Source organism: Leopardus geoffroyi, chromosome X (genome assembly GCF_018350155.1).
Source record: "Leopardus geoffroyi isolate Oge1 chromosome X, O.geoffroyi_Oge1_pat1.0, whole genome shotgun sequence".
NCBI classification, from domain to species: domain Eukaryota; kingdom Metazoa; phylum Chordata; class Mammalia; order Carnivora; family Felidae; genus Leopardus; species Leopardus geoffroyi.
The window spans coordinates 27,983,964-28,007,756 of record NC_059343.1 but is presented as its reverse complement, the minus strand read 5'-3'; the positions used below and the strand labels follow the sequence as shown (position 1 = coordinate 28,007,756).

The 23,793-nt window shown below is 36.9% G+C and overlaps 1 protein-coding gene across 11 annotated transcripts in view; it reads left to right on the top strand.

The window, feature by feature from the left end:
- Window positions 1-23,793, top strand: part of DMD (dystrophin) — a 2,127,700-nt gene that overhangs the window by 894,378 nt on the left and 1,209,529 nt on the right. For all 11 annotated transcript variants that reach the window (XM_045472664.1, XM_045472669.1, XM_045472671.1 and 8 more), the window contains 4 exons: window positions 4,308-4,463; window positions 9,848-10,018; window positions 23,072-23,251; window positions 23,557-23,685. In XM_045472664.1, coding sequence (XP_045328620.1) covers window positions 4,308-4,463; window positions 9,848-10,018; window positions 23,072-23,251; window positions 23,557-23,685 — 636 coding nt within the window. The remainder of the gene's footprint in view (window positions 1-4,307; window positions 4,464-9,847; window positions 10,019-23,071; window positions 23,252-23,556; window positions 23,686-23,793) is intronic.

Here is a 23,793-nt window from a genome sequence, read left to right as displayed (position 1 = left end):
GGGAGAGGCAGAGAGGGAAAGAGAGAGAGAATCCTAAGCAGGCTCCACATTGACAGTGCAGAGCCTGATTTGGGGCTTGAACCCACAAACCACGAGATCATGACCTGACCTGAAACCAGGAGTCATTTGCTTAACCAGCTGAGCCAGCGAGGTGTCCCATTTAATTTTTGTAGTACTTTGAATATATATTTTAAATGTAAATTCTGAAAAGAATTTTAGATGTCTGGAAACCGCAACAACAGCAACAACTACAATAATGAAACCGTTCCAGGAATGAATACCAAGTAAGCTAAGTGATTTATACAAGTTGTCCCTAATTCTCAAGGCCACTGATTAATGAGATAATTGAAATTTTTTTTAACATTTATTTATTTTTGAGACAGGGAGAGACAGAGCATGAACAGGGGAGGGTCAGAGACAGGGAGACACAGAATCTGAAGCAGGCTCCAGGCTCTGAGCTGTCAGCACAGAGCCTGACGCGGGGCTAGAACTCAGGGACTGCGAGATCATGACCTGAGCCAAAGTCGGCCGCTTAACCGACTGAGCCACCCAGGCGCCCCTAATGAGATAATTTAAAGACAACACAGCTGGTGAAGGGCAAGAGGAAGATTCCAATCCAGGCACTCTTACTCCAAATCCTAGTATCTTTCCATTAAATATCAGTGCTGGATATATACTGAAGTCCCACCACACCTCAAAGACAGAGTCAAGAGGCATGGAAGGCACATGATTAGCCTGTAGCATAAATCTTCAGAGGATTTGGGGGTTTTGAGCTGTGTCCCTTATTGCAATTATTGGAAATTCGCCATGTCTGATGACTTCTCTGAAAACTTAAGGCTGAATTACAAAGGCATCTCCTAGAGTAATACAACTGTTATTATAACTCTGTGTGTACTTTGGGCAATGGCGTAGAAATTCACATAAAACAAAAGCACTGAATGTTATTAACATTGAAGATGAAAACAGGGTTATCTCGTTAGTACTTTGTGTTTTTAGTATTGTTTCTGCATTTACTCCCTAACATAAACTTAAAAGAAACATTTTATTTTTTATTTTTTTTTTATTTTTAAAATTTTTTTTAACGTTTTTTTATTTATTTTTGAGACAGAGAGAGACAGAGCATGAACGGGGGAGGGTCAGAGAGAGAGGGAGACACAGAATCGGAAGCAGGCTCCAGGCTCCGGGCCATCAGCCCAGAGCCCGACGCGGGGCTCGAACTCACGGACCGCGAGATCGTGACCTGGCTGAAGTCGGACGCTTAACCGACTGCGCCACCCAGGCGCCCCAAAAGAAACATTTTAGATGCATTTCAGTCATATTATTTTGAGTGGGAAAGTATCTTTTAACAAAAATTTTATAATCTGTGTATTTCTTTGTGAAAAATTCTGAAATATTTTGTATGCAGTGACATTTCTTCATAATAAAGGCTGCATTTTAGTGGCATCATGATTATAAATGTTCCTGCCCCCCAAAATAAAATTTGAATATAACAGTATGTAATTATTAGCTGGTGTTAGATGAGCAAACATTAGGGATTTCTAGGATGATATCACCTACTAAATTTTGCATAAATTATTGAAAGCAGAATGACTCAACTATACTATCATCATGGTTAAATATATCCCCAAGGGGAGAGTTATTCCCTTCCATGAATAGGTCTCTAATAGTACTTTGTAAAACTTGTCTGCTGGTAAGTATGAGGTGGAAACAATGTTCCCTGCACCCATCTGTGACTACCCTGAGGGTACCCTGAAACAGCTTCAAGTAATTGCTCAATTTGTTTCTAGTTCTGGTTTAAAGTCAGGAGCGGGGCGCCTGGGTGGCGCAGTCGGTTAAGCGTCCGACTTCAGCCAGGTCACGATCTTCCGGTCCGTCAGTTCGAGCCCCGCGTCGGGCTCTGGGCTGATGGCTCGGAGCCTGGAGCCTGTTTCCGATTCTGTGTCTCCCTCTCTCTCTGCCCCTCCCCCGTTCATGCTCTGTCTCTCTCTGTCCCAAAAATAAATAAACGTTGAAAAAAAAAATTAAAAAAAATAAATAAAAAATAAAAAAAATAAAGTCAGGAGCAATTCAAGTAGTCCTTCCATAAGGATACCTTTTTTTTTTTTTTTCTTAACTTTTATATTTTAAAAAAGTACTTAAGATGCCTCATTGCAGGGGCGCCTGGGTGGCTCAGTCAGTTAAGCATCCGACTTCGGCTCAGGTCACGATCTCACACTCCGTGAGTTCGAGCCCCGTGTCAGGCTCTGTGCAGACAGCCCAGAGGCCTGGAGCCTGCTTCAGATTCTGTGTCTCCCTCTCTCTCTCTGCCCCTCCCCTGCTCATGCCCTCTTTCTGTCTCAAAAATAAATAAAAACATTTAAAAAATATGCCTCATTGCCTATAATCATTGCCTTTGCCTTCAAGAAATTTTTGTTGAGTTAACAAAAAAGTCTTCCCAGCATGAGCACAAAGAAATATAAGGGATGTTTCCCTCCCTTCGTGATAAATATTTTTTCTGCATACTGAATGACATGATTTTAACGGCTAGCAGTACTTTGAACTTTCAACATAAATTTAAATCACTGAGGTTTTTTTTTATGTTTAAAGAGTAAATCATTTGCTTATATCTCTGATTTCAAAATTCACAGAATTGATTCCCTCTGTACAGTTAATGGTTGAATGTTTCTACATACCGAGATTTTATCATTTCTAGGTTAGAAATAAAATGAAGTAAAAAAATCATCTGGAGGTGCGCCTGGGTGGCGCAGTCGGTTAAGCGTCCGACTTCAGCCAGGTCACGATCTCGCGGCCCGTGAGTTCGAGCCCCGCGTCGGGCTCTGGGCTGATGGCTCAGAGCCTGGAGCCTGTTTCCGATTCTGTGTCTCCCTCTCTCTCTGCCCCTCCCCCGTTCATGCTCTGTCTCTCTCTGTCCCAAAAATAAATAAACGTTGAAAAAAAAAATTAAAAAAAAAATCATCTGGAAAGCTCAGACAGAACCCAAAATTATTAGTAAATGAATATTAACACAAAACAACCATCAAAGAAGGGATTAAGATGGAAATAGATTATGTATTAGCTTTAATTAATATTTGCTTAACCTTTACAAAATGTATTGTTGTGGGCATTGATTTTAAACTGAAAAGAGAAAATAAACCAAGTTGTAATTCCCAAGAAAAAGCAGCTACCTACTAGTAACTTTGTTTCTTAGTAACAATAAAACATGTAGTTGTTCACACTTACCACTGAACATGTGAAAGCAACAATATATCATGTAAACTATTATATATGCATGTCTTCACATATACACCTGTGCCTGCGTGTATGCTTTCATGTCTCCATACATACACATATCTTTCCAGGAAAATAGCTGTCAGGTGAAGTTGTGATGCTTGTTTCTTAAGTCTGAAAGCAATATACTTTCTGGAAGTAATACATTTGTTCTTTATGGTTGTGATGTCCACGTGAGTTTTTAAATTATATTTTTGTATCTGTTTGTATTTAAATGATCAGCCCCATTAAGAAAAGACATTTACATAATGTAATTGGCATATTTAAAATTGCCTGCCTTCCTTGTCTATGATTTAACTAATAGATGTTGAAATTGTGATCTGGAAATTTAGGTGTTTCATGCCCACTGAAATGTGTGAGAAGAACAGTGAATGCGTCTCTAGTGAATCCAATACTGTCTGGTGTATTGGGCTCTCAATAAATACCTGGTGAAAGAGTCAATGAATTTTTCCAAACTCCCAGCTACTATTTTATAACTAAAACATTTAAATTTTTTTTCCAATGTTTATTTATTTTTGGGACAGAGAGAGACAGAGCATGAACGGGGGAGGGGCAGAGAGAGAGGGAGACACAGAATCGGAAACAGGCTCCAGGCTCTGAGCCATTAGCCCAGAGCCTGACGCGGGGCTCGAACTCACGGACCGCGAGATCGTGACCTGGCTGAAGTCGGATGCCTAACCGACTGCGCCACCCAGGCGCCCCAACTAAAACATTTAAAATAGAAAGCATTTAACTTTTAGAAATAATCTTGATCAACTTGGTTTGTAAAAGTAAATGTATACATGAGGTACACTTACTTTAGTAAGAATGACTACAGAATCTGCATGTCTGTATGTCTCTATATAATTGCAAATAGAAATATTAAATCAACAGAAAATGCCGAGGCTACATATTGATCACAGCTGCAAAATGCTACTACATTAAAACTGTAAACATGGAATGAAAATGAAAGTGACCTCCACCTCCATTTCTTTTCTATTAATCATGACAGTATAAGTTGGACGCTATTGCTTATTATTTTGTTTTATGTTTTAACTTAGAACTTGTATAAAAGTCTGAGTGAAGTGAAGTCTGAAGTGGAAATGGTGATAAAAACTGGACGTCAGATTGTACAGAAGAGACAGACAGAAAACCCTAAAGAACTTGATGAAAGAGTCACGGCTTTGAAATTACATTATAATGAGCTGGGAGCAAAGGTGAGTGCGCCTTGGAACCAGAAACACTAGCTATTTACCACTTTCCTTGTAAATTGCAAAACAAAAAGTAGTAATGATGCACAATTAATGTCTTAGAAAGTTAATCATTTTCTCTCAATAGATAGGTACATACACACATTTATGCATACAGATAGAGATAGATATAGTCCCACGTGTAGTTCTTGTTAAGAAACAATAATTAATCCATAAGGATCTTCTTTCCAGTCTGCATTAAAAAAATATGTACAGCTCAAAGAGATTTTTTTTGGCCCATCGTATGGTTTTAAAAAGGTTTCTTTCCTCTAAACTCGCCTTCTTTTCATTGTATAAATTTGCTTGTGATGACTTAAAGGCTGGAGCCTTTTATAAACTAATGCACTTACGTGTATTTAGATACAATGGAGTTGACACATTCCACATAGACCACATTAGGTGTAATAGAGCTGTCACATTCCATAGAAATTATTTCCCTGTGTGGCAAGTCTTGCATGATCCACCACATTTGGCTAATAAGGTAGCATGGATATCCAGTGAAGTCCTATTGCTCTCTGATTATTTGTGTATTTTTGTCCTGATAGTGTTCAGTGCCCAATTCCATGTCACCGTTAATTAAAGATGTTTATATTTCTCTATCCGCTTTCCCAAACAGTGGAATGGCGAGGATCGTTACCCCACTTCCCGCAAATCAAACATTCTCTATCTATGCTCTATAGATTTAGAAGTTTTATGGCTGAAAATAATGATAGTAATCATAAAAAATAGTCATAATGGCATGACTTGTCACCTTCAAGGACCGACCTAGCCTTTTCCGTGCTCTTATTTCATATTACTCTAAACTTTGTAAAAAAATTTTTGGTGCTCAGCTAAGGTTTAACATACTGACACAGTAACACAATAATCATTTCTGTCTTTAAAAAAGTTGTGATATCTGGGGCGCCTGGGTGGCGCAGTCGGTTAAGCGTCCGACTTCAGCCAGGTCACGATCTCGCGGTCCGTGAGTTCGAGCCCCGCGTCGGGCTCTGGGCTGATGGCTCAGAGCCTGGAGCCTGTTTCCGATTCTGTGTCTCCCTCTCTCTCTGCCCCTCCCCCGTTCATGCTCTGTCTCTCTCTGTCCCAAAAATAAATAAAAACGTTGAAAAAAAAAAAAAAGTTGTGATATCTTAATATGTTATATGGTATTTTAGAGAATAAGAATATTTTATTAACATCGTGTTTGTTTGCTTAAACTTATGCAAATAAAGTTGTGCATTTTTGGCATTTAGGGCTATTTATGAATAAGTACGAATTTAAGTACTTTAGGTGAGGACCTTTAAATTTGGAGCATTTGCGGATGGTTTCATTTTCCTGACACTTCGTGTGATAAAACAAATAGAGTAAAATAAGGGCAAAAGCAGAAAAAAAATAAAAATGCATACATTTTAATTTCCTTCTGAATAAAAGAGATTTACTGGGATCGATGGGGAGAACAGAGTACATTTTTATGTCCCATGTTCTCCACTTTATTAAATATAACAACATCGGTGAGACACCTGTTACTTCATTTTAGGCACAAATATAAATGTGTGCCCACATTTGTGAAGTATCCCTACAGACACAAATTTCTACTATTTCACCCTGTAAGTAGATGGAAGGTTATCTTTTAAAAGTACTAACTGCAGATTACTTTTTCCCAAGAGAAGGTAAATTTTAGATTAAAATGGAACTCTGGAAATAACTGAAGAACTATTCACATTAGTTGGCAATCTTTGTTTTTAGATTTTAAAAATTTGCTAATTTATATGTCACATGTTTGAGAGGGAGCTCACTGTCATGCTACGGCAAAATGTTTTCCTTCTCAATTGATCAAAAAGTAGGGAACACTGATACATAATAAATAGGAAAACATGGTGATAAACTTGAAATAAAATACACTTCAAGTGCTTGTGTAAGTCCACCACGGTACCTCTGGATTAAGGCTCCAAGCTCGGAGCTGTCAGCACAGAGCCCAACACAGGGCTTGAACTCACAAAATGAACTGTTAGATCATGACCCAAGCCAAAGTCGGATGCTTAACTGACTAAGCCACTCAGGCGCCTCTATCCTTCTGGACAAGTTTATCATTGTGTTAAAGATAACCACAGAAGGGAAGGTAGTATCTGTAGTTAGCATCTCATCTAGGGTTTATAGATTTTTACAGATGCCAATTGTTCCATATTTAGCATCAGTTGAATCATCTCTAATATTAATCATAAAGCTACAAGTTGTTAATTTCTGGAAAGCTATTCTCTTTACTCAAGAGTCTCTAATTTGACCTATGTGACTTTGCACTAAAATAATCTATTAATAGATCTTTTTATTAAAAAGTAGATCTTGTGAAAAGGTCGTTTCTTTGTGCTTTCAAATATGAATGTTGTCTGGGCCTTTTTTTTTTTTTTCAACGTTTTTATTTATTTTTGGGACAGAGAGAGACAGAGCATGAACAGGGGAGGGGCAGAGAGAGAGGGAGACACAGAATCTGAAACAGGCTCCAGGCTCTGAGCCATCAGCCCAGAGCCCGACGCGGGGCTCGAACTCACAGACCGCGAGATCGTGACCTGGCTGAAGTCGGACGCTTAACCGACTGCGCCACCCAGGCGCCCCTGTCTGGGCCTTTTAGTTCTTTCATTCTTTCTCTCCTCTCCTTTCCTTTCCTTTCCTTTCCTTTCCTTTCCTTTCCTTTCCTTTTCTTTCCTTTTCGTTGCTTTTGCCTTGAAGAATTTCCCAAAATCTTTGCCTTTGCAAGAGTAAATTTTACATAAAATAGTCCCTGAAATTAAAACAATAAAAATGATGTTTGAAGACTATAAGTGACCCAAGTTACTTATTATTAAGTAAATGAGTCTCATGAAGATGTAAAGTACTATTTAACCTTGAAAATATATATTTGAAAGTTTATGTTTATTTTAACCATTTGGCACTTAGTGATATCATTAAAGCAAAATGAAATACTAAGAAATCATACTTTAATAGCATGATAGAATACAGTAAAAGGCAGGGCAAAAATTTATTTTTGAAATAAAATTTAGAAGCAGTAACAATAAAAAGAATATATATAAATATTGTTACAAAAATGTGGTAAGTCATGTATTCCTTCTCCAAGAAAAAAAGTCTTAATTTAAATTGTTGAAGTACCTTCAACAACAGTGGTTCTATTTGATAAAATCAAACAAAACAAAGCCTATTTTAATAGATTATTATTTTTGTGTAAAAAAAACCTTCTATTTTAATCATCTTCAGAATTTATATAGTTGTACTTGCCTGACTTCAATGTACGTTCCTTTTTTGTTAGCTCAGGCTGCCATAACAAAATACCATAGATCAGGTGGCTTGGACATTTATTTGTTACAATTGTGGAGGCTGGGGAGTTCAAGATCAAGGTGCCAGCTTAGGAAGACACTCTTCCTGGTTTGCATAAGCCACATCCTTATTGTGACCTCTCAAGGTGGAGAAGTGAGGAGAGGGAGTAGAAGGATGGGAGAATAGGGAGTGGGAGGAAAGAGAGATCATCCTTCCTCTTCTAGTAAGACCACAGTCATATCAGATTAGGGTCTTACCATTATGATCTCTTTTAACCTTTATTACTTCTTAAAGATCCTATATCCAAATGCAGTCACAGTGGGGTTTTGGGCTGCAGTGTCTTAATTCAGAGTGGAGGGGATGCAATTCAGTCCATAGCACTTTTCTTACAGATTATATTTTTATCTGTTTATTATCATCAACTTAGCTTCATTGTTCAGTGAATAGAAATTGAGGACTTGCTTGTGTAGCTTCTCTATGCTTTGATTTTTATGGAAATATACTTAAATAGCAATAGGCCTATCAACCTCAAATACTCATGCTCACGTCGTCAGTGCTCCTATCAGCCTCACTTACATTTATCCAGGAAACGACTGCTGAGGCATTCTACTGCAGGTGGCACTCTTTTAAATGTATCCCTTTTCCACACACGTACACACAAAAGTGTAAAACTCAATTTTCCTTAAGATGGCAGTGTCTCCTGTTTTATTAAAACCTATTTAGCTGGATATAAACAAAATAGAATAAATAAAAATCAATAATGCATTAGCTCTGGGAAGATAGAATTTCTTTGAAATATCGAATCTAGGATTCCTTTTCTACCACTAGTGCATAGAAAAAAAACAACTATGCACAGAAACGCACTGTAAGGTATATTTTTTTTCTCCCACACAGAAATAAAATCCTCACAGTCCAAGGGGCAGATGCTTTTACTTCCCTGAAGGGGGAAATCTGTACAAGAAAAAAAAAAAATTGAATTTGCAGCCTCAGCAACTAAACCTTTTTTTTTTTTAATGTGCATACACCTCTGCTAAAGAAACTAAAACATTTTGTTGAGTGTTTGGAATCCATATCAAAGTTTCAGTGTGTTTATTTTGATTGTAGCATTTTGAATTCTTTAAAGGTATCATCACTTTGGCATTTTTCATGCTTACGGCTGGATTATTATGTATTCATATGTGTTGATGTGTGCATATGTGTGTGTGTTTGTGTATAGATAGATGGATTGATCAACAGATCAAGAAGAGATTCTGGGCTTTTTGTTCAACGCACCAACCCTAAACACTTACATATTGTAGGCATATCTGGAGAGGTTGTGGAATGGTACACATTTGTTCATTCTCCATGTGAGAATGTGGAAGAATTTGATTTTGGGGGCGGGGTTTAGTTCTAAACATTGAAAACTGGGACACAAAATCAGGTTATGATTTTCTTTGTTAATAGGGGTAAAAATTTTGTTTCGGAATTAAATCATTTACCCCCCTTGGATGGCAAAAAATATTTAAGGGGGAAGTGACTTACTCTTTGTGTTGTTTTTCTGGAAAAGTAAGGCACTTTATACATACGATGACAATACAAATGAGCATTTTAAGCATTATAGAAATAATTTTACTGCCTGAGAGAAGCCATATTGTTTCTTTCTCCATTTTGATTCCTTACTAGCAAACCTCATTTGTCTACAGAGGATTGTAAACTTTGCCATCCATTTGGTAGGTGATTGAAGATTTTTTAAAAGCAGTGTGTTATATCTTTAGTTTGACTTACATCATTCAATATATTTTAAAAATTTGACCATAAATTATTTTTATTTATATTGAAGAAAATGATTATAGATTTTTTTTTTCCTACCTGATATAGGACAGAGTCTTTTGGAGAAAGGATCTCATCTTCCCCAGACTGTGTCTATTCACCATTAATAGAATATCTGGTTTTTCTAAAATATTATTTTTGAAAAGTAAGAAAAAGGGTATTTTTAAATGACAAAACTATTAAAGTTCCTATTACATGAGTATAACTAAACCTAAATTGAAAAAGTAAACCAAGTTACATTTTATTATCATTCTTGTCAGGTGACGGAAAGAAAGCAACAGTTGGAAAAATGCTTGAAATTGTCCCGTAAGATGCGAAAGGAAATGAATGCCCTGACAGAATGGCTGGCAGCTACAGATATGGAATTGACGAAGAGATCAGCAGTTGAAGGAATGCCTAGTAATTTGGATTCTGAAGTTGCCTGGGGAAAGGTAAAGCCTGTATCACTGAAGGTTATTTTTAACACACAAAGAAACACACAGCAATGTGAATTTGCAAGACACTATTAATGTGCAACAGTAGTTGAATTACAAATATTATCTTGCTTCACTTGTCCTTTCCTTAAAATTTCATCAGTAGTTTAACTCTGTATTTCTGAATCATGATAAAACCGGTGGGCAGCTGTAGCCAGAATCTCCCCAGAGCTTGTTTAGAATTAGGTAGGTTATGAATCAGTCCTTAAAAATACATGCACCATTTGTCAGAAAGTGAATGCAGAGAGGAGATTCTCTGTTCCCTAGCTTGCCCAAGATTGCTGAGAGGGACTCCACAACCATGATGAGAGCAAGGAGGCACAGGCTGCGGACAGTTGGGCTGGACAGGTCTTGAAAGATCAGCAGACTGCTGATGTCACAATTAAAAACAAAGTCTCGAGGGGTCTGTGCAGCTGCCATGATTTCCATCACCAAAGGTCACAGGGTTTCCTTTAATCTTCAGCTGGTGCATACTTGCTGTTTCTCTTGACAGCTAGTCAGACATTACTGCCCCCTAAAATTTAAGGTCAAGGTACTCATAGCTTCATTTTTGTTTCATTTGATTCATTACCGGATTACTTGAAAAGCTGTTGATATAAAGGAAACAGTCAATATCAATAATGTGTTTTCATCTTAAACTTTGCTGAGCCATTAGGCATTTAGAAAAAAAAAATCACAGCACACTCTACCCCCTTGATTTTTTTTAAATTAACAAACACTTGCTGTATCAGTGAGATGTTCAAGAAATCTGTGCTTTATTTTTGATTCAGCAGGCTATTTGGATTATCCAAACTTGGGAAATTGTAATTGCATTAAGTAAAAACTTACAATCCTACAATAAGACCAAAACTGAAGACTGATTTTCTTTTATGTAAATTCAGGGGACAAGTATGGATAAAATGTTGTTACATAAATAGTTTTCAAGTAAAGAGTAGGGAATGATTTCTTTTTCTTCCCACTCAGAATAGATTTATTGGTGGAGATATTGAGTTGCATTTATTAGGTCAGGATCATATATGTTGTGAGATGATTACAGTAGCAAGTTCACAGGGGACAAGGAAAAAATTACAGTGGCCTTATTTTTTTCCCTTATTACCCACACAAGTATTATATTTTTGTGTGATACTTTAGTTCGAGCCAATGGCAATCATATACTTAGATGCAGGCTGGGTGGCTCTAAGAAATAAGTGTAAAACGGCATGGCTTCCAAAAGTTAGAGGTTTGTTTCTGTCTCATGTAAGGTAGATAGTTCTGGATAGGGGAAGTAGTTTTGTTCCAGGAAATTCTCCTAAGGTAGGTCGCTTCCATTTCATTGTTCTGCAGTCTTCTGGGTGTTTGTATTCTCATGGTATAACTCGCTCACCACCACACTTCGCTCCCAGCCCATAAAAGGAAGGGAAAAAAGGAAGTGGAGGGAAGCCAGCTCCCTCTTAAAGCTCTGTTATAAAAGCTCCATGCATCATTTTGCCCATATTTTTATTTGCTAGATGTTAGTCACCTGATCATATTTAGCTTCCAGGGAGGATGGCAAAAGATAGTTCCTAACTGGGTGGCCATTGTGTCCTGCTTGAATGATGAGTAGAGTTTGTTTGTGAAAAAAGAGAATACGTTCTGGGGGACACATAGCAGTTTGGGCCCCAGCAGTATCAGCCCTGCACTTTTTATCATAAGATACAGGCAGAGGGAGACCTGCATCATCTGTTTCTCTTTATAAAAACCCGTGCCCTGTCGATGGCAGTTTCTACCATAAGTACTCACACACAAACAAAACAAGGCCCAGAAAATGCTTATGATCTACTAGAGTGTGAAATACAGTAAAACATGCAAGGGCAAAGTGGTAGCGTATGTAGAGGATTCCTGAAAATAATCCAGGCTTTATTCTCACTTACCCTCCCCTTACAATTCTGGACAATATCTTCAAGTGTTCATATCCCCATTGTAATGGGTATATTAGTTTGCTAAGTCTCCTGTAAGAAAGTACCACAAATGGGTGGCTTAAACAGCAGAAATTTATTTTGTCACTGTTCTGGAAGCTGGAAGTCTGAGGTCAAGGTGGTGGCAAGGTTTTGGTTCGTTTGGAGGCCTGTCTCCTTGGCTCATAAATAGCTATCTTCTCATGTCTTCGTATGATCTTCCCTTTGTACATCCCTGGGTCCAAATATCTCTTCTTTTAAGGACACCAGCCATATTGGATTAAGACCCACCCTAGTGACATTATTTTACTTAATTGCCTCTCTAGCCTTTCTGTCTCCTAATTTGGTCACATTCGAAAGTCTTGGGGTTAGGGCTTCATCATATGAATGTCCAGAGGACACATTTCAGCTCCTAACAATGGGGTAGCTTTATAAATATAATTTGGAATGCTACTATAATGGTACACAAAGGAATACAGTTAGAAATGAAGGGGATTTAAAAAATTCTGACTACAGTTTACAAGTGACTGAGATGAAACTATGGAAGTGTGCCACACAAGAACTCTGAATTCCACGGTCTCTGTAAGGTCACTGAGTACATCACCTAAGGAGATGTTTGCATTAGCTTCACCATAAAATCAGTAAAAAAACCCATACTATTTTATAATTAGCTTGGCAAAAGTTTCTAGATTATCCTTGTCATATTAGAAGGCTTGAAGGGTCTGGAGATGTGTCAAGTTATTGAGTCCATCTGGAAATTACTTTCCATGAAACCAAGGAGTGATACTAATTTGAGATCCAATAGGAAAAAAAGTATAGAAAACTGACATTTCTTTTCTTTTGTGGTAATTTATCACTCTCTCTGGATATTTTGAAACACTAAGCTGCTAATGATATGCTCTAAGACCCCTTAGTGGTCAAATGAAAGTATGCACATTTGGATCCAGATTACATACTTTGTTTAATAAACTCATCTGGAAGGTGCCTACAGCTTTTTCAAAAGTCACAACCATATGATAAAAGCATGTGACCTACACATCTAAAGCAGCCACACTGATGATAATTTTTTTTTAAAATGAAAACAATCTCATACACAAAACTCCGTGATTCCCTAGTACATTCTTATTTCCCATGCTTTCTTGGTAAGTGGAGAACTTGACTCAAACTGTTAGTCTTGTCTGCAATTTCAAAGGGTAAATGTCAGATTTTTTTGAAAAGAAATTGAGTATTCATTTAAATGCAATACATTGAATGTATTTGCCAATCATTCCAAGTATTTTTGACTTGGAGAAAATTTTAATATGTAGAGTCAATTTATTTTTAAACTGTTTCATATATTTCTACTGAATTTCTTTCAGTTCTGTTGATCTAAGAACATCATATTTATTTATATATATAAATATTTGAATGCCTATATAAAAACATTCTTATGTATCAAATTTAGTTACTAGTGAAGCATTTATTTGACCCTCAGTTTATTCAAACAGAACATACTTTCAAATATATTGCCTACTATTAAATCTTTTGAGTGTTACTTCTACTCTATTCTAATTATACTTATTTATTATATATCTCGTTCCGGAAAAAAAAAATATTTAGAATGGCTCAAGAGATACACATGATTCACCTGGTCAAGCACAAATAAATTAGAAAACTAAAGAAAGGGAAAATTAGAGAAGGAGAATGATGGAGACGTTGCACAGAAATATGCCCACAATATTCCATGGATAGTGTAATAGGCAGAGGAGGGTAAAGCCTCAAAATTTGGCACCAAGCTTCCCACTGGGCAAAATAAGAAGTAAACGGACTTTTTTTTATTTATTGTGCTAAGAACACTTAACATGCGATCTAGCCACTTAACATTTTTTAAGTGTACGATACTTATGGAAGGAAACTTATTTATGAGTTTCAAAAGTGTTCAAATTATTAAAACTATCATTAAAATGTTTTTAATTTACTAGTGAGAGCTTTTTTCCTAAAATTTAGCTACGGAAGAAAAATTAGAGTCATGTATGAGATAGCACCTTTATTAATATTCTTATAAAAAAAACTAATAAAAAGGTTTGTGTAGCCATTTTTCTATTAGCGTGCTTCAATGCACAAACAATGCCATGAGCCTGATTCCGGACTTTCCATGTCTTCTTCGTTAACAAGTATCTGGAGTTTGGCACCGCAAGATCATTTTGATAGGCTGATGATGTTGTTAAAGTGAACAATCGAAAATAGATTCTCTCATTTTAGTTTCACTCCTGCTCACAATCCTTTTGTCACATGTTCAAAGCCATAGGTGTTAGAACACATAGGTCTTCCTAAAGATAGTGCTATATGACACATTTCCAGGTCTTTAAAAGTAGCACGTACTTGGGAAAAGACTATAAACCTGAGAATATCTGAGGTATCCCAGATCAGATTTTCCAGTCTCGAGGAGAGAAAGAATGAGGAAAACTGTGCTGTCAGCTCTCACCATATGACTACACTTCCAGATTGCAGGTAGAGGGGAGAAGATGAATACATTGAAAATGTATTCCAAAGTTTTAAAAGGTAAAAGAAAACAGTTTAAATTCAAATAACAGGAAGCAGACATTTTAAAATAACAGAAATGAGATAAAAGTTTAATAATGGGAATTGAAAAGTTACACTGTTAATGCTAATTTGAACTTTCTAAAGCTCAGACGCCCTTTCCCTGTATCTTTAAATTCAAACTGTCTACCTCTATTAGAGTGGTGATAAAGAGAGAGAAATTAATATTAATATTTTGAAAGGGGAGATCATTCCTAGCCGCATGGTCTGGAGAACAGAGATGCCTTAGGGGAACTGTAACAGTAACGTTGGTGACCATCTCATGATCAGACCTATTCCCCATTCATACTTTTTTTTTTTTTTGGTGTTTATTTATTTTTGAGAAAGAGAGAAGAGAGACAGAAACACACCACGAGCAGGGGAGGACAGAGAAGGAGACACAGACTCCGAAGCAGGCTCCATGCTCTGAGCTGTCAGCCCGGAGCCCAATGTGGGGGTCGAACTCATGAGCCATGAGATCCTGATGTGAGCCAAAGTCGGGTGCTTAATGGACTGAGCCACCCAGGCAGCCTGCCCCTTCATACCTTTCTAATCTCTGTTGAGAGAGAGTGCCAGGTTGAGATCACAAACACTGATGTCTATAGAGCTCTAGACACGGAAAGAGTGGAAGGAAATGGTAAGGCAAACTAGAAGTGATTACCAGCAGCTGGGGAGTGTACTAGCACGACACAGGATTCCTGAGCTGTCATGACAGTTTCTACTTCCTTGGACTGCTACATGGACATTAACAATTTCACTTGCTGAGAGAACAGGTGGAAATGTGCATTTTGTTCACTGGTGTTTCCCATTCACATAATATGATATATCACACATAGGGTATGCTCGGTAAATATCTGTTCAATAAAATCAATGGCAATTGAAGAGATGAAAATTAAAACATAATGACAAAGCACTGTGAGAGAAGAGAAAAACGCTGATGTGCTTTTAACATTGTGATAACTTTTAGAACAAATGGAAATATGAGCATCATCTGATCAAATGTTCCCACTTTATAGATGAGAAAATAGAAGTACTGGCAGTACAGTATTGTCTCCGATTTCAGTAGGTTTTTTCCACACTTCTTACTTTTTAAATTATTTTTTAACATTTATTTATTTTTGAGAGACAGAAGGAGACAGAGCACGAGAGCGGGGCGGGCAGAGAGAGAGGGAGACACAGAATCCGAAGCAGGCTCCAGGCTCTGAGCATGTCCCCACTGGGCCCGACTTGGGGCTCGAACTCACAAACCGTGAGATCATGACCTGAGCCAAAGTCAGTCGCTTAACTGACTGAGCCACCCAGGTGCCCCCACTGTAATTATTGTTAGAAGTCATATTTTCTAGTAATTTTAAGGTAACCTAACCAAAGTGACCAAAAAAGGTATTTATCGTTCACACTGATATTTTGAGGGTCGATGGGGGGGTGGGTGATGGGTATTGAGGAGGGGACCTGTTGGGATGAGCACTGGGTGTTGTATGGAAACCAATTGACATACATTGACACATACAAAGGCTAAGTGCGGATTTGAAATATCATTTGTTAATGTCTTAAAATCAGTTTGATTAGTTAGATATAAGTAAATCAATTCTCAATATCCCATATGGCTACAATTATTTAGCATATGAATTGAGCACAAAAATAAAACTGTAGAAAGCAGATAGTTATGTGATTAAATAGAAGTTTATATCTCAGATGATATCATTATGTTTGGAAAATATAAGCTTCAGCAAAATTTAATCTATATGATTTTCTGATTTAACCAGTAGCAGATTTCATGCGTTCCAAATTTAGTTTCAGTAGTCAAAAATTCAAAGCCACTTAAATAATTCAGCTACATTAGAGCCCTTTTAATATTCACAGTATTGTGTAAAAATTACAATGATCAAATATAATTCCGTGGAAAAATAATTTTGGTTCTATGATACTTTAGATCTATCCGCTTTGGGGATCGTACATATCTACCATTTTTCATCAGTTGACCGTTAGGTTTTACTAAAAGTAAAGTAGTGTTGGGATACCCAGAGTTGACTGAAAGAATCACACATATACACAAATGTTGAATTCAATTCAGGGTGTTAAGTAATGCAAAATAATTGACGCCTAAATAGCCACTCATGTAACAAATCATTGTGATTTTCACGTTGATTTCAGGGACAGATTTTTATAATATTCAGCATTCGGAAAAAAGTGATAAGGGGACTCGGTTATCTTTCTGCTGTCCTTTCAGTCCTACAATTTTAATGACAATCACCCAGTAAAGTCTTGTGACAAACTGTATCATTTTGTTTTCCTCTTGCTTCTCAGCATTGGCTACACACTGAAATCACCTGGGAAAATTTAAAAAACTATCAGTGCCTGGAGCCCACCCCTAGAGATTATGATGTAATTGACCTGAATGTGGCCAGTGTGTCTAGTAATTAAACAGAGTTTGCGAACCACTAGATAATGCAATATAAGTGGTCGTAAGGAGATCTACTTTCAGTTCAGTCAACCATGCCCTGTACTTTTTTTTTTTTTAAACAATCACCTTTCGTAGTTTAAAGAGATCTGGCCTCTGGTCCTAGATTATCTGGATAATTGCCTCAACTCATCACTCCTTTTAGCTATAAAAGCATGAGAACTATTACTTATTTCTAAAGTCTGTTACACTATCATTCCCATGAAAAATTACATATCTTTTTTTTTTTTTTTTTAAAGCGGGCATAGTAATTTATCTGTGAAGTGAAATAACACTAGCAGACCATTAACTTGGTACAATGAATGCATCAAGCAGCTGTTACTTAGAAAATAGAACATCTGTTAAATGCCATTGGAGTCACTATTCACTGTCATTATAGTTATAGCTATAATTTCTGTTCTGCACATTTTGCTTTCATGAAATTCTTCTTTAATAGACAATACATTATTAATAAAAAGTCAATACACATTGCCATAAAATCCACCATTTAATGTTTTATGTTCTTTCTGAATTTATCATTATATTATTCCGTCACATTAGCCTAATAATAAAATATGTCCTAAACCTCTAGCCATGGCAGAGTAATGTAGGGACCTGAGAAGACAATTAGTAACGTATTTTATCACATTGAAGATATTAGATTGTATGATGCACCATTGATTTAATTACAGCTGCTGTGGCTCAAAAGAAACACCACCACCTTAAACATAAATACAAATTGTAAGTGTCATGTCAATTTTAGAAATCTTAATATGTGACAAAGTGCATTTTAGAATTGCAGTAATGTAATTTTTAAATTTTATTCCCATAAATACATTTTGTACCGAAAGGTGAAAGAACTCTCTCCCATTCCTGATGAAATAGTCTAATACTTCTGTAGACTGACTAAAATGCAGAACCCACTTGGGGAGGGGAACCTTTTAAGATACGTTTTGGGTGCTTCAGTTAACGCTTCATCCATATTAGAGGGAACTTACATAAGGGATTAACAAAGAGCTAAAGTGAAGAATCTAGTAGCATCTTAGTAAAAGGAGAAAGGTATATGGAAATGGTATTATGGCACATTTTTTACTAGATGTGGGGCTGAATGAAGATAGAATCTATGGGACAGGGGACCCTTAGAAATGAAAAAGGCTAGGGGTGGGGAGAGGGAATGATAGGAAATGAGAGAACTTAGCCGAAGACTGTAAGTCAGTGGGAAATTCCAGGAAAACTTGTGGAAGCCAGCAGACCATGTGAGGTCAAGCCCAAGTGGGCTATGTTTCTCAGCCCCAGTCAGAAAATAGGTGTGCAGGTGTTTCTATGGGGCCAGATAATTAATTGTACAGTTTTTACCATTTTACCTTTATATAAAACTAACAGAAATGTTTCCTTCATGTCACGGTGTAATCATCAGAGACCAAGGGGACAAGTTTTCCCATCCTGCTAACCCATCAGTGAAGTGAGGTGATAAGCTGCTGGCTGCATCCTGAAACCTCATGCCATTTTAAATTACACTCGAGTGAGTTAACTTAGAGATAAGAGGAATGAATCAGAATGTATTGGCCATCCTTCACATGAACACATGGGTATCTTCATTAGGAGAAAGTATCCTATGCCACCCCTTTTGTATTATCAGTAAGTTGGAGTAGCATTTGAAAATTGCTATGGCTAGCAAGAAGTAGACAACAGATTTGTTTCTTTGAAATCATGGAAGTTAGTGTTTAATATTTTGACTATTCGGGAGCTATTAAATGTTACAAATTAAACATATGGACAATAAAAATATGTTAGACTTTATGGCAGTTTATATTTAAACCAAGTTCTACTCCGAGCTGATATTTTTCCTGTGTCGTTAAAAACCCCAAGTGCCCAGTGTATATTTCACATTAAGCTGCTCTTGAAACTCCCAAAATTGGGCTTAAGGCCATGTCATATAGGTCAAAATAAAACTGAATGTGCATGATTTTGCTATGTACTCAGCCTTAAAATCAACCTTAAAAACTTCCATGATTGAAAAAAAAACCCTAAAAGTTGAGTTACAACTTAGTCACTCTAGTCACTGAATTTGAACTTGTTTATTCTGAAGGGTTTACCTCAGAACCCTCTCCATGTCTCACCCAACAAGGCAGCCAGAGAAGTGATGTGTGTTGAGGATTGGATGCCTTTTAAGAGAAGGAAGTATCGTGTTTGTTCAACTCTTTTCTCCCCAACTCACCAACCCCGTAAATAACTTCATCCCTTAGAGAGGCGTGAGTAAGGGTATAGAGAGAATGGCTGAAACAGTAGCTGGAGTTCAACCTAGCAGTTCAGTTCTTAATAAAATAGCAAATATAGACATTCTTGTGATATGGGAAACTATTAGAAATGGGAGAATGGTTGGTTCCTTAATATCATAAAATGTATGTTTTTAGTTTCTTATAAGTACCCCATATTTTCCTTTCGGTGGCTTTTGATTCTGACCTTCATATTTTTTTTTTGTCATGTTGCACTTTGTCCGTCGTCGGTCCAAACCATGCAGTCCTTTATGGTGAATTTGAGTTTCAAGTATCACCTCTCCTTTAAAGCCATTCAAGCTCATCCCAGCCATGACTACTACTTGTCAACAAATTATGTGCTTTCTAATACAATATCAAATTATTTTATTGCATTTTAGCTTTACTCTGCAGCTACACTGTGGGTAAAATTAAAGCAAGGTATGCAAAGACTAGCTCCTTTCTAATCTCTGGCAGCGATTGGCACAGTACAGAGTGGATATTAAACACCAAAACCAAATTTACTAATTGAAATTGAGATCTTCAGAAAGCAAGATGGGTATGTTTATTTGAAGTCTAAGATCATATTATGTTAAAATCATACTTTTAATTGTTTTAATTTAAATTCAAGTTAGTTAATATACAGTGTAGTAATGGTTTGGGGAGCAGAACCCAGTAATTCGTCACTCCCATGTAACAAGCAGTGCTCATCCCAGCCAGGGCCCTCCTTAATGTCCATCAGCCATTCAGCCCATCCCCCCACTCACCTCCGCTCCAGTAGCCCTCAGTTTGTGTTCTTTATTGAAGAGTCTCTTATGGTTTGCCTCCCTCTGTGTTGTTAGCTTATTTTTCCTTTCCTTCCTCTCCGTTCATCTGTTGTGTTTCTTAAATTCCACATATGAGTGAAATCATATATTTGCCTTTCTCTGACTTATTTTGCTTAGCATACTTTTAATTTAAAATAAATCTATTTTATACACTGAAGCTATTGTAAAAAAAAAAAGCTATTGTAGGGAAAAGTTAAAAATCTATTAAATGAGCACAATATTTTTTCCTAATGAAAAATACCATTTATATAAATGACTTAATACCAATTCGTTCTTGAATACCATGTGTAAAGGTTTAACGCTATGTTTTTTTCTTGTTTTTTTTTTTTTTATGGTAAGAGTGTAAATTTTCTCATCAGTCACTTTTGGACATAAGCAGTTATGAACCATTATGATGACCACTGCTTTCTTCAAGCTCATGTTCGTGATGGAGATAACTTCAATATCTCTGAATCCTATCTTATAATATTGAGGAAGCTAGAGTGACACTGGAAACTGTCTACATTTCCTGTTTTATTCTTTTCATTAGCTGAATGAAGTATCCCTGGACATTAAACATTCTCTCTTGAAAATTAGCTGTAGAATTTTGGCAGATGTTTAACCCATAATAGTTGGTTGTGATCCATGAACTATGGGCAACAATATTTCCTAAATGCAAAACTTCAGCCCTTCTGAGGTTTGGAAATTCACATTGCCTTTAATTGCATTGCCTGGCATAGAAGAGACAAATGTCTGTGTGCACAACAACTTTTTACATCAAAGCCAAAACATTGTGTCATCTTGAGGACAATTTAAGATATAATTAACAATCCAAATACAAAATAAGATTCAACTTTGTGAGGCGTTACCTTTGTGAATCAGTCAACTCTAGTGACAAGCCACTAGTCTGGAGCGAATGCAGGAAGTAGGCAGTGTTCATTTGCATATCTTTCTATATCTTTGACAAACACATCTACAGTCTAAATTGTATAAGGAAGGGACTTTCTCTGTCATCTTATTCACAGTGCCTGGAACAATGACCACCACGGAAGGTTGTAAAGGTTCTGTAATACACAAGGTTGCAGAGGAAAGGAATGAAAGGGCTGAAATGTAGCCCCTGACCACTCCCACGTCAAACTCCAGAGGGTATATTTGTCCTGCACAGGAAGTATTTCTCATAATTTCCATAAAGATATTAAGTAGAATCACCTATGCCATTGCTACAACAGTTATGTTTTTAGTAGGAGCTCAGTAACATTTATGACTGATGCATGAAGGAATTCCTTCTGTGTTGCTAAGCTAACTCATGTAGTACAGATGACACCTGCATTACAGGGAAGCCTGTACGTGATAGCCCCTGAGTTCATTTGCCCATAATTACTTCCCATAAATTACTGCCCATAACAATTTCAGATATTTTTATATTGGAAAAGAAAAACACAAATACTCAAGAATATCTTAGAATAGGAGAAACCATGTCTTTTGTACACAAATTATTTTCTACAATCTTTTTGCCTCATTTATTTCCCCCTATTTATGTCATGTGAAAAGCAAAAACAAGACGTGTATACATAGCGGTCTTGAGTGCAATGGGACCGGGTGGTGTGAAAGAAAGCCAGCCACAGCAACTATTCAGACTTTTCTATTATTAAGATAGAAAAGAGACATTGAGACCATCAAGGAGTTAGAAATGGGCTATAAGCTGGCCTCATAGAGACCCTCTCTCTTGATTACGTGGACCACCTCTCTTACTCTCTGTGCATAGGTTTCATTTGCCTCTTCGCAGGTGGGCTCCTTCCTCTTTCTATTGCTGCTCCAAAGCGATTTTGTCCTACCATGACTTAGGTTTCCTGTGGTGAAGACGTCAGTTTCATTTCTAAATGACTTCTAAGCTGGTGTGTTATCACAGTCCCTGTATGTTTTAGTTAAACTTCTTGAGAATATCTGCTCTGCCTTACTCCCTAGTGAATATCCAATGACTGTATGTCGGCAGTTAGGGACCGGGGCAGAGGCAGGGAGGTGCAAGTTGGTCACCTGGTCAGCCATGACAGATCACAAGAAAAGGGCTGGAGGTGGAGCCGACAGTAAACTTTTATACTAGGATCAGTTTTTCTAGCAGCTTTCTACATGATTTCTCATATTAAATGTGCTTGTTTTCACGTTTTGTAAATTAAGACTTAGAAAGCAGCAGTGCTCTCTTAAGGGATTTTAATATTACCTCTTCATTTTCATAGACCTCTAATTGAAAGTTAGCATTTTTTTTTTCAGTTATGAATGCGAGCCACAGACCTCAGCAATCTCAGCAGTCTCTGCGACTTGGCCACCAGTAGAGAGCGCAGATCATTTTATATCACATTCTAGTCATTGTATGTATTTCAAAATGCCAGTTATGGTCGCGGCTACTTTGAAATCATCCTAAAGATCCGATGCTCGATTACTCTAGTTACACACGTTAGTAAAGAAAATAGGCATTACTGTCTTACAAGGTGGGAAAAGACATTTTGTATGTTGTATTCCAGTATAACTCATTTTCCTTAAAATCCGATGGATTTAAATTTGGTTTTAAAAATATTACTATGAGAAGGAGTCCTTAAGTTTAATGAACTGCCAAATAGGTTTGTGGCACCAAAATGCCGACAATTTCTGCTGTAGAAATTTAAGAGTGCAGTAATTACTGACTTTTCTAAAAGCAGTTGCTTCTTTGTAGATAAGGTTTCTAAGGCCTGTCTTCACTCAGTATATTTACAAAGTAAGTAAATATAAATATGTTTCAGTGGACAATGTGTGTGTTTATCTGTTAAATATATATCATCATAAATAAATAGAAATTAATCGTGTTTATGTATACCTATATGTTTATATATACCCAATAAGGAAACTCCAATATTTATGGTGTGATTTGCATCACCCATAAAGATACATGGAAGGTTTAAGTCCTTAAAAAATCTTATTATAGTAACCATACACACGGTCATTTCAAAAGCATTAAGTCTTAAGTCTACAATATATTACTCCAAGCTCAAGTACTGTCCTTTTCACAGGCTACTCAGAAAGAGATTGAGAAACAGAAGGTTCACCTAAAGAGTGTCACAGAGCTAGGAGAGGCCTTGAAAACGGTTTTGGGCAAGAAGGAGGCCTTGGTGGAAGATAAACTGAGTCTTCTGAATAGTAACTGGATAGCTGTCACTTCCCGAGCAGAAGAGTGGTTAAACCTTTTGCTGGTAAGAGGCCAGAGGATTTTCAAGCCCTCTGCATTGTGAGAAGGAAATAACATGTGATTTGAATAATAATATTTGTGTCTATAAATTCCTTAGCTCCACATAAATGGTGGCTCTTAATTCAACATCTGCAACTCTGTTTTAATATCTTTCCATGTCTGTGCCATATTTTGTATGGAGACCACATTTAAGTGTATTTTGAATGATACTACTTTTTTGTGTCTTTTAATATTGTAGAAAGTAGGACAACTCTTTTAAGAATATTGTCTAATCAATAATATGTCATGGTATGTCTCTTTAACATTAAGGAATACCAGAAACACATGGAAAACTTTGACCAGAATGTGGATTACATCACAAACTGGATCATTCAGGCTGATGCACTTTTGGATGAATCTGAGAAAAAGAAACCTCAGCAAAAAGAAGACATACTTAAGGTAGCAAATAAAATATTATGAAAAGTAATTTTCTCATTGCACAATTATGTCGCTCATCAAGGACTTCTTAATAAGAGTGAAAAAATTCTTCCTTCCTTCCTTTCTGCC